Here is a 12500-nt window from a genome sequence, read left to right on the forward strand (position 1 = left end):
GGGCAGGGCTGGGGACGCCCACACCGCCGGGGCCGGGGACGCCCACACCGCCGCTGCTCACAACTTGTTTTTATAGGAAAGCATTTCTAACATGCGACTTGTAATTATTTTATTTTCATTCCAACAATCAGTCTTATAGAGTTCAAGTGTGATGTTCCTGATCTCTCTCTCCTCTCTCTTGACCTTTCTATGTTCTGATTTGTCTCTTAAATCAGACTTTTGTGTGAAGCACTTTGTGACCTCGTTTAGATAAGTGCGATACACATAAAGTTATTATTACTACATGTGCTTGTCTCACCTGCTGCCTCTCGTGTCGTACTGTTTCATGTTTTTGACGAAGTGGATCTTCTTGGTCTGTCGAGGTCTGGGAGAACCACCAGAGAAATTACGAGTCCTGAGGAAGAGACACAGATTAATGACACATTTGTTAGTATAAGAAACACACATTCTCACACAGACACAACTATCTCTGTGGACGAATAAAAGACCAGGGTGTTAAAATTAATTATAGGTTCAGACCAAAGGCTCCTTCCAACAAAAAATACAATTAAAACCCAGGCTCCTTAAAGGGGTGTGAGGAGTTTTCAGTGGTCACAGCAAAACCACAGGACAAACTCGCTTCTTACATTTAAATCTTTGTGAATAAAGAAATGTTATGGATTGGATTATTGATTTGTGATGCTGAAGCTGAGGTTGTGTGTGTGTGTGTGTCTGCTGAAGGTCAGGTTATGAGCTGGGTCGTGCTGCTGTCGTCCTCATGGATTAAAACAACAGACCTCATGGCAGCAGTTATATAACATTACTGACATCACACACACACACACACACGTTTGTACAGCTGTCTAAGTGAGGACACTCCTTCCCAGCCCCTAACCATCCAAACTAAATACCTAACCCTAAACCCTAAACCCTAAACCTTAAACCCTAAACCCTAACCCTAACCCCTAAACCCTAACCCCTAAACCCTAACCCCTAAACCTTAAACCCTAAACCCTAACCCTAACCCCTAAACCCTAACCCCTAAACCCTAAGACCGAGTCTTAACCCCCAAACAGTCCCTTAAAGGGGGGGGGGGACTTATGGTGGAAGCTGATCGGAGCCACAAGCAGAACACTCAGACTTTCTCCTGAGATACAAAGCAGTAATACAACTGTGACACACACACACAGACACACACAGACACACACGCAGCATCTGTTACTGTTTTTGAATCGCTGGTCGGATGATTCCGCACCACATGAAGTTTAAATCACTGCTGTGTGACTCGTTGCTATGCAGATGTTTGAAGAAGCTGTAATAACATCTGGATGGTTAGATGTGTTTTTAAGGTCTCAACCTTATCATGTAAAGTGCGTTGAGATCATGTTGTGCTTTGGTGCTATACAAATAAAACTGACTTGGATTTAATGAGTCTGATCACTCACACACGGGGGGGGGGGGGGGGGGTTCCTGGGTCACATATGAAGGACCACCCACTCAGCTGATGACCTCTGACCTCTATCGGTTCACACCCTTCCTTGAGAAATCTATGTGCGGATCGAAATATAGAGCAAGAAGTGAGCTCTGACCACATGGTCACAGGAAACAGATTCAGGATGCGTGACCAGCGTGGACAGACTTAACTCTGACCACATGGGTTCACATCTCTCAGGCCAGACATTACTACCAGGTGTGAAGGATGATCTGCCCTCTGCCGGACCTTCAACATTCCACCAAAAACACTTATCCCTCAAATCAAAGGTTGATCATGTGTTAAACCTTCTCACCGTGTTCACACAATGTTACAGCAAATCGATCTCCATCCTTCAGATCCATAAATACACTGAATGCTGCAAAGATGATGTCATAATACTGACAGCAAGTCAAAATACCCAGGACAATGACACTTTTCCAGATGTATTATTCAAAAGTGTGTTTCTAGTGGTTTCCACCTCTTCACGAAGGCCCTCCGTTAATGTTCCACCCTGCTGTTTATTCGATCCTGTTTTGGAGGATTACTTCTGTTTGGTCCTCACAGACATATGTGAAGCGTCCTCGGGTCCCGTGAAAGGTTCTATACGTTATTATTATTATCGGTGTCTACTGTGGTCGGGCTCACATTCCCAGTTCCATGGGAACAGTCGTTCTGGAATGTTTCTGTTGTGTGGGAACAGAGCCCGTGGCCCAGAGCGATGATGATGATGATGATGATGTCTGGTATTTAAGATAAACCCAAAAATGGCTGCTGTGACACATTTAGAGCAGCTCGTAGTGTTTTCTTACATCAGAAGAGCCTCTGAGCAGGATCCTGCAGCCGCCTGACTCCGACTTTCAACTGCCAGCATCCACAAAATAAAGTTGCCTTATTACCCTGTGTGTGTGTGTGTGTGTGTGTGTGTGTGTGTGTGTGTGTGTGTGTGTGTGTGTGTGTGTGTCATCAACCCATCAAAGAACTTTAGATATTCACACGTTCATAGAGCGATTTAACCCTGAAGGAGCCGGGGATCGAACCACCAGATCTACAGATCTTGTTTAAAAGAAAAGATATGATGTGAACACAAGCAGCAAAAAGTTTGTCGTGATAAAATAATTGTACAAAATGATGATTAAAATGAGAACCTATCCGAAAGTAAATCAGAAAGCTGACGAGACGTTCTTAGTTGGTCACAGAATCGCACTGAGGCTCACGTACAATGAGCAGTGTTCCAGCAGTAATGACAGTCATTCACTGATCTCATGATTGACACCTACAATCTTAATTTTTGGATGGACCACAAAGATCCCCACACACACGATGATGATGATGACAGAGTGTGACGGACATTAAACATGACGGGTTTACCAGAGTCAGTTATCAGTTATCTTTAAGTTTAGGATCTGTGAAAACAAATGTCCCACAACTCCTGATGGACCCAGTCCGACCAGTTTCCATGAGAACCAGTCGGCTTTATCTCACCGACATGTTGTGGGGAGTTTTCCTTCCGTTGGAACGGAACACATCCAGCGAGCCACTTCTCTTAGCAAAGGATGATCAGTGTTTTTAAAAGACACATTCCTCTGTGGGGATTGAACCAACAACCCGCACAGCACAAGGACATTTCTGACTCCACTTTTTAACACAAAGATTATTTTGTTGATTATATTTAGAAACATATGAGGGTTGAGCTCATATGAACCATAACCAACATCATATGTTGCCACCGGCCAATAAACTGAAGAAGTTGTGTCTGAGAGCAGCAGGTGTATGTGAACGTGAAATAACAGGAAACAGCGAGTCCAGGTCAGAGTGAACCACAGTTATATTAATAACCACTGCTGTTGTTTTAGCTCAAAATAGGACACACACACACACACACACACACACACACACACACACACACACACACACACACACACACACACACACACACACACACACACACACACACACACACTAAAGACTAAATCTTTACCCCCCAACACACACACACACACAGACCATAGATTAAACGTCTTGCTGTCTCAATCCTCATCCTCACACACAGCAGACACACACAGAAGATTACCCAGCATGCCTGTTGTGTCTTACATCACCAGATTAACTCCTCCTGCTTCTCCTTCTGCCTGATCTACAAAAAAAATGAATATATCTCCTCTCCTCAGTTTGTGTTTCATCTCCAACACAAACAACAACTCCAGAAACAGGCACGACGTGTAGAAGATTTAAATACACATACACAGTATTTATACTATGTATTTATTAGCCGATATACTGGTTTCAGAAATGTACTCCCCAGTATATCTAAAAATAAAAATATCTATAATAGTCGGGCTCTTTGAATCATTATGTGAAGTAACACTATCAGCTTCATGTCCACACGGTCACATCAGCAAAGCATCTCAAACACCCCCTGGTGGCTGGCTGCAGTACAGCTCATAGTCCCCTTCTCCTCCATGTCAGCAAACGGGACATGGAGCAAGATAAATAATCAAAGTCGATTTTAAAATGCGATGTTAAAATGCACACCACCTGAAAATCAACCTTGACAAGACCGAACTACTTTTCCTTCCAGGGAAAGGCTCCTCCCACAATGACCTGACTATTACCTTTGACAGCTCCGTGCTAACCCCCCCCCCCCAGACCTGTAGGACCCTGGGTGTGACACTCGACAGTCAACTCTCCCTCACTGCCACATTACTGTAACAACATGTTCCTGTAGATACATGCTGTACAACATCAGGAGGATACGCCCCCTTCTCACTCAGAGGGCGGCACAGGCTCTGGTCCAGGCTCTGGTCCAGGATCTGGTCCAGGCTCTGGTCCAGGATCTGGTCCAGGCTCTGGTCCAGGCTCTGGTCATCTCCCACCTAGACTATTGCAATCCGTTTCAAAACACTAGTACTTGGTACGGTGAAGGGATCAGGTCCAGTCTACATCCAGGACATGGTCAAACCTCACACCCCAGCCCAATAAATGTTACTTTCTTGATTCTTGTTGCTCTGGGTTGTTCCCTCATGGTTGATGCTCTTATTGTGAGTCGCTCTGGATAAAAGCGTCAGCTCAATGAAATGTAAATTACATGAACTGTAAATGACATCATCACCACAGGACGGCAACGACACGAGCTGAAAGCGTAGAGAAGGGAAGTCGTCTGTATGTTAAGGGTGTGGTGGCAGATTCAGCTGTTTTCACTGGAGAGGCATGCATGTTTAGACAAGCACACACACACACACACACACACACACACACACACACACACACACACACACACACACACACACACACACACACACACACACACACACACACACAGGTTTGTTTGTTCTTATAAGTTGTGTGTGTGTGTCTGTGTGTGTCGTCCAGGCAGGTGTGTCTAACTCTACTCCAACCAGCGTTCCTGCTGAATCTGATACGATTTTTGCTTCAGGCAACAAATTCAGTAACAAAACAACTCACACAGAGTCAACGTTTGTGTGTGTTTGTGTGTGAGAGTGAGAGGGAGCTTGGTAAAGGAGTCTGGACTGGTACCGGCTGGGGGGGGCTGAGTGAAGACTGCGATCCCATTTGACATCGTACGGGGGAGGAAGAACGAAACGAGATGTTTCAACCACACATTTCTTAGAATGAGTGAAAAAGTCCGGAGTGACTGTTTTCATACTCTGAGGCCCCCTACTGGCCCTTCAAGTCATTACAGATAGTAAAAGCCCAGAAAATGTATTTTACACAATATGGGCCCTTTAACTCTAGCATGTGGGCCGACTGCATGACGCATGGCTAACGCTGTGTCATGCAGTTTTACTTATTTATTTTTTTTACTCGATAACATGAGCTCGCACATCGTTAAAACAACAATTAAGATATTATCGTAGACGATATACATCGCACACCCCTAACGAGCACAAATAAAGCTGTTGGTTTTAATGTCAATGATCTGGCTTCAGTTCACCACCTCACGTCTGCACCGCCACTTTCCCGTCTCCAAAACGTTCGTACGCATGGGTCAGAGTTTGCGTGGAAATGCAAACATTTTCCCGTCAAGTTTGTTTTTATAAATCCCAACGTCTGCGTGAGAAGTGGCGTGCGCACGTTTCAGGTCCGGTTTTCTGCGGACGCAGCGGTTATAAATGAGACCCGGAACTCCCTTAGAGGTAAAGAGCTGGACACTCACTGTGTATATGACTGCGCACTAACCTCCTTTCCTTGTCACCGGTCTGATGTTTCAGCTCTTGCTGTGTGAACAGGTTCAGAAGCAGTGGTTTATATTTGTGTGATGACAGCTGACATCCAGTTAACTAAGAATAGCATCGGGCAGCGGAAACAACCTGAGCCAAGAGCCCTGTGGGGAATTCTTGGCGTGATGATCAGTTCGGGACTGTTCATCTAGTCCAGAGTCCAGATGACACGGCTCTGATTAATCCCTCAAAGTTCACCCACTGAGGACTCGACCTGACGTCCTAATTGGATCATGGTCCCGGTCAGTCTGCCCAGAATGAGCCTGAATCATATATCATGAAGGAGACAAGACATGATGGACATGAAGAGCTGAATTCACTTATGTACCGACCTTGATAAGTGTGGAGTTTGACATTAATTCATTTATTTACCCGAGAGCGAGTTTCATGAAATTTTTACTACAATAAAAGGACTAAAACAGTTTAGCAGCTCTGAGCTCGGACACTGGGAGAAGAAGACCGACAGTTACCTGAGTGAGATGGACGAGTGAGACAACTCGGACACTTGGACATTTTACAAGAACAGTTCCAGAAAATGTCCAGAGCAACTGACTCTGATATTTGTGTTTTCACATACAGAACCTCCAGAACCAAAGTCATGGACTGAAAGAAATATCTGCAGTTAAAACACAGAAATGTCAGTAAAAGTAAATACGAGCCTGGCCTGAATTTAAATAAACCGACCAAAACATTCATGAAAACTATGAATGAAGCTGGTCCAGAAAACTCAACTTCCTTTGCACGATCAAAGCTGTCGTCACAAAGCTCCGTCCCCTCACTGTGCTCATGACCAGTCCAGTGTGCTCACACACTGCACAGCAGAGCACCAGCTCACCAGCTCCACTGTGTGTGCTCACCTAGTGAACCAGTTGGCGGACTGGTTAGTGGCTGGAAGGACTGGTTAGTGGCTGGAAGGACTTCACACACCTTGTAAACAGACAGAGACTAAACAGAACACGATCGGCCACTTCATCCCAACAGGTGTGGAGGTGAAGAGGAGTTCAAATCTTCTCCCATCACAGGAACCACCTCCCCAGCCACAGCTCCTCTCGCTGAGCGGCAGCTTTCTGATGACAGGACGAGCGCTTCCACGGAGAACGGGCTTCTGGTGAATCATGCTTCAATCCACAGTGATAAGTATTCCACCATTAGTTATTACTGAACTCCTCAGGACAGTAAACAGCTGTGCATTTCACTGGGAGTGACTCATGGGAAACAACACACCTAACTCTACCTTCATTACATATAAAGGTAAACATAGTTCCAGGGTTCATGTTGGCAGCAAACACAAAACTCTGATGTCACTGAGTGTTACCTCTGAGCCCCCCCCCCCCCGTCTGTCTGACTGGCTGCAGGATTACACAGTCCTACGGCTCAGAGAAGAACTCTTTGAATTCAGGTGCAGATCCAGGAACGTTTTTTTCCGCATAATGAAAATAATATCATCAGTAATTCTGAAACATAGTGTGGCGCGTGTGCAGTGAATAATAATCTGGATCAGATGAAGTCAAACAGCAGGAGTTACAGATGACTGCAGTCTGACTGATGAGCTGTTATCAGCTGCTAATTTCCCTGTTCGGTGTAAATAGGTTAATCTGGGTTTATCTCTGCAGAGCTGACACTCTCTGGGTTTGATACGCTGCCAACACGGTGACCAAGCTGATCCCACACAGACACAGACACACACACACAGACACAGACACACACAGACAGACAGACAGACACACACAGACACACACAGACACAGAAAATCAACCTCTTGTTCTCTTGCTGCTGCATCTGTCTCGTCTCTCAGCAGACGACAGTAAACACCTGAGATTCGTCTGCTGGTCTTTGTTCTCGTCTCTTTTACGAAGGCAGCAGCTTCTTCAGCAGGTTTCTGCTTTAGTCACGTTTTTCTGTTACACAGCAAGTTAGAAACCCAGTTGACTATAATACCAACTATGTTTGAATTCTTTCACTTTAAGTTTAGAACGACCAGCTCCGGCCTGAGCTCCAAGAGGAACAGGAGGATCCTCCCATTCAAACTGATCCTTTTTAATAACTGATGTTATTTGAATGTTAGAACAAGGAGTTTCTGTTTTCACCCGTGTAAATGTGTATGATTGTTTGTCAGAGGATTGAACTAGTAAACATATTTTCACAGAACTCAGTGGAAGGATGGGACATGGTCAGGAAATAACTCTTAAATTCAAGTTTGACATAGATCCAGGAATATGTATTTTATCTCTTCCTTTAACATTGTGAGATAAAACGTTTTTTGAGGTTATGAGCTCTACTGAGAGTTTTATTTTGTTTTTATTCATTTCTCATCTGTAACATTTCTACACTTCTTAGTTTGCTTCTGCCCTCATGTTGATCCACAAACTGATTTTGACTGATTCCTACTGAAATGTACCATATTAATAGTTTATTATTGTTGTTTGTTTACAATCAGATGGACTAAATATACATGTTTCTAAAAATATATTAATAACAATGTTCAAGAACAAGAACAGAGTCGTCTTTCACTACATCTGAGATGAAGTGTTTCCTCTGGAAGCTTCTCTGAGATAAAGTGAGTGATCCTGGTCTCTAAAGTCTTCACCTGGTGTTATCATGACCGAGCACTCCTCACAACATGACTCAGCACATTCAGAGGCCAACAGCTGACTGTGACCTCCAGATCCAAACCAGGACCAGGGACACACTCTGAACTGCCTTCACTATCTGGAGAGATCCTCAAGATCACCAGAGAGTCTGGAGCCGCTCCACAAACACTGAGGAGGACCGAGGAGAGTCCAGGTCACACACAGACCAGATTCAGACCAGATACATGCTGTCTGGGTACAGTCAGTCCAGATACAGTCAGTTCAGATACAGTCAGTCCAGATACAGTCAGTCCAGATACAGACCAGATACATGCTGTCTGGGTACAGTCAGTCCAGATCGAGTCAGTCCAGATACAGTCAGTCCAGATACAGTCAGTCCAGATACAGACCAGATACATGCTGTCTGGGTACAGTCAGTCCAGATACAGTCAGTCCAGATACAGTCAGTCCAGTGTGTGTGTGTGTGTGTGTGTGTGTGTGTGTGCGTCTGTGTGTGTGTGTGCGTGCGTGTGTGTCTGTGTGTGTGTGTCTGTGTGTGTTTGTGTGCGTGCGTGCGTGCGTCTGTGTGTCTGTGTGTGTGTGTCTGTGTGTGCGTGCGTGTGTGTGTCTGTGTGTGTGTGTGTCTGTGTGCGTATGTGTGTGTGTGTGTGTCTGTGTGTGCGTGTGTGTCTGTGTGTGTGTGTGTGTCTGCGTGTGTGTGTGCGTGTGTGTGTGTGTGCGTGTGTGTGTCTGTGTGTGTGTGTGTCTGTGTGTGCGTGTGTGTGTCTGCGTGTGTGTGTGCGTGTGTGTGTGTGTGCGTGTGTGTGTCTGTGTGTGTGTGTGTCTGTGTGTGCGTGTGTGTGTGTGTGTCTGTGTGTGTGTGTGTCTGTCTGTGTGTCTCTGTGTGTCTCGGTGTCCCCCCCGGTCCTCCAGTCCCTCTAGCCGGGTTGTGATGTGGGCAGCTCCGGGCACACAGACCCAAACAACAATCAGCCTGACCGGACTGAAGAAGGACACTCAGCCGGGACCCTCACCTCTGTCTCGGCTCCGAGGACACCGAGTTACAGCTCTGGACCGACAGCAGGGTGGAGGACTTCCGCGGTCCCAGCGGCGATGGGAGCAGGCTGACGTTGGACGGGGACGGGGAGAGCAGGTTGCGGTTCCCCGGGGAAGGGAAGGAGCCTCGGCGGCCGTCCAGCAGCAGCTCCGCGCTCCCCTCGTCGTTCAACCCGGGGTCGGACGGCAGGACGAGGATAGGCAGGACGGGGAGCCCCGTCCTCGGGGTCGGGTCGACGCTGCCGCAGCTCACGGACGCTAATAAGCCGGGGACCGGTCGGTAGCTGGTCCCGGTCCCCGCCTCCGGACACAGCCCGGCCGCCGCCGCCGCACAGCCGGACTCTGCTGCCTCCAGCTCGGTCTCCCTGTGGCGGCTGCCCCCATTCTCCAGCGGGAGGCTGAGGACCGGGCGTCCGTCCAGAGAGATGTTGCTGAGGAACAGGAGGGCCGCCTGTCTCCGGCGGGAGTGCTCCCGGTTCCTCCGGCTCAGCTCCCGGGTGCAGAGCGCTCTCCTCCCGGTGGCGGTGACGGCAGCAGCCGCCGCCATGTCCCCGCTGCTGAGGAAGTGACCCCGCCCCCTCTGTCAGACCTATTCATACGGCCGCACACCCGGACACGCCCCCTCTGCGCTCATTGGCCCAGGCGGGACTGCGCCATGACGTCAGGAGCCGGAACCTTCGGGCCATGCTTTGGAAAAACAACGTAAATAAACTGAAGGAATTTACTGACATTACTATAAATATATATTTAGACTTGATTCAGATTCCTACTGTTTATTTACTTTGCTGCCAAATGAAATATCTTCTTCTCTTAAATGAAGAGAAAAACATAATTATAATTATTATATTCATTCAGTGTTAGAGGAAGATACTTCAACTCAGACAAAACAACAAACTCTACTTAACAAGTAAATGTCTTTAATTAATACATTTGTTGTCCTTTGGCAAACATTTAAGGTAAACGTCATCGTCCCTGTGAGCCAATGAGTGTTAAAGCCAGCAGAGAATAAATACACAAATGCAGCTGTAAGAAGAGAGTGAAGATTACTTGTTGCTGTTAATGAGGCCAACGAGATCTTACGCCTCAAAGTCTTGCATCTTGGTTAGATTCTGTAAACCTACGAGCAGATGGCAGCAGCTTGTGTGAACGGGGAGGACCATGTTCGATAAGTATAGACTGAGCTCTCCTTCTAACTCTGCATAAGACTGAGAGGTCGCTCAGACGTTTCCTTCAAGCACATCTTCACCATATGTCTGTTCTTCTTCTTCAGGGTTAATGACCCAAACCAGCAGATACAAGAGGAGGTTCAAACAGACTCAATAAAACAAGAATCAAACCTTGCGCTGGTTTTGGACACATTCATATTGAAGAAAGAACATTTACACCAGTCGTTAAATCCTCCACCACCAGGATCAGTGTCAGTGAGTAGGGACCCAATCACAGAGTCACTGTGACACTGTGTCCTGACGGATGTTCCTCTGATTAATAATGTTTTTAAGAGATTTAGACACCCATGGTTTGTTGTTTGGAAAAACATGAAATGAATTTCCTGGGAATTATTAGTTCATCCAAAGCGGAGCAGGCGTCAATGAACAAATCCCAGTCGGTGCAAAGAAGTCCTCGTGGATATGCTCTGCTGACCAGGACGCACCAACCGGGTTGGGTTTCCTTCAGGACAGGTTTGTAGGTCTGAGCCAAAGAAACAACATTCTTTCTTTTCTGCACTGACAGCATCACTGAGCTCAGTGAACCTGCGAGCACGATGTGTAGGATGATTGTTACCCTGCTAAATATAACCTGCAGGATCATTTAATCCCTGAGTGTGTCACTTATCGTCCCCTGACCCTGTCCTGCACAGCAACATGAACCACAAATGACCTGCAGGACGCAAATCTCCAACTGGCCTCATGTCATTCAGTCTGATCTCAGAGGAATTTAACTTTCATTTGAGTGAAGTCATGTCCTATTATCTGTGATGATACATATGAAGGATGTGGAGACACAGTGACCCTCGTCCTCGTGGACATGACAGAGACACCTCTGTGTCGCTGCAGCGAGGTCTGTGTGTTGAACTGTGTTTGTTAAACTCGGATGTTGTCATCATTTCCAGTCGAGCTGTGATGAAACATTTTAATAAACTTCAGAGCAACGTGCTGCTCAAGTTGTTAAAAACACAGAGACGCCACTAGTGGGCAGCACAATCCAGAGTCTGAGTTCAGTGACTCTTCGGATTGGGATTTTATTATATTTCTGTTTGACAAATGACAAAAAACTAAACTTAGATTCAATTGAATTTTTAACAAACACCAACTTTAAAAAGCACATTGTGTCTGTTCTATCAATCAATACAACTGTATTCATACATAACTTTTCGTACATCACAGCAAATCTTTTCAGATGACGAACAAAATAAAAACGCCAAACAAATATTAACAGTAAAACTAAAAGTGTGTGTTTGTGTGTGTGTGTGTGTGTGTGTCATGTAGGATGATGAGGATATGATTGTAAACGATGACACATGGATGTCTGCAGAGATTACAGAGCTGTAATCTGATACAGATCACGTTTATATCACACACACACACACACACACACACACACACAGAGAGACACACACACACACAGCTGATGACACACAGTATTGTTCTATTACATAATGATGGTGCACTGTCTCTCTCTCTCTCTCTGATGTAGAGCAAAGGGCCGAGGTCAGAGGAGCAGGTCATAATGATGCTGCCAGAATAATGGATCAGTGCAGAACTGGAAGAGAGAGTATCATTAATCCAGTCCAATAGAAATATTGGACTGGATTAATGATTGAACCTTTGCTATGTTTCTCTGGTGGAGAAGGTTTTGGTTTCCCAAGATAACGACTTGTCACGTCTAATTTAATCCGAGGAGTTACCTGACCCAGATTATTTCTCTTGTTTTGAGGATTTCTATTTTGTAAATCCACCTGCTTGAAGAATACTGTAGGTACAGAGTCAACACACGAGGAGCTGCACTCAGAGTCGTACAAAGCTCCTGCTAATGAGGCTTTCTTTCCTTCCTAAGAAAGCCCGTCTGTTCTGCAGCTGAGCCGGACGTGAACTTCAAACTTCGATGAAGCCTCACAAAGTATGAAGAAGTAGATACTTTTGAAAGAGCTGAAGGTTTTTGAAGAATTGAGAAAGTTGAATGTTT

The 12500-nt window shown here is 45.8% G+C and overlaps 1 protein-coding gene across 1 annotated transcript in view; it reads right to left on the reverse strand.

Moving 5' to 3' along the window:
• The window catches only part of cables2b (Cdk5 and Abl enzyme substrate 2b), a 17437-nt gene extending 7547 nt beyond the window's left edge, over positions 1-9890 (reverse strand). Inside the window, exons 1-2 of the mRNA XM_034591192.1 lie at positions 9296-9890; positions 299-394 (exon numbers count right to left, since the gene is read on the reverse strand). Of these exons, the coding sequence (XP_034447083.1) occupies positions 299-394; positions 9296-9864 (665 nt within the window). The 5' untranslated portion in view covers positions 9865-9890. The remainder of the gene's footprint in view (positions 1-298; positions 395-9295) is intronic.
• Between the last annotated feature and the right edge of the window lie 2610 nt (positions 9891-12500).

The sequence above is a fragment of the Hippoglossus hippoglossus genome, chromosome 7 (assembly GCF_009819705.1).
Source record: "Hippoglossus hippoglossus isolate fHipHip1 chromosome 7, fHipHip1.pri, whole genome shotgun sequence".
Taxonomy (NCBI): Eukaryota; Metazoa; Chordata; class Actinopteri; order Pleuronectiformes; family Pleuronectidae; genus Hippoglossus; species Hippoglossus hippoglossus.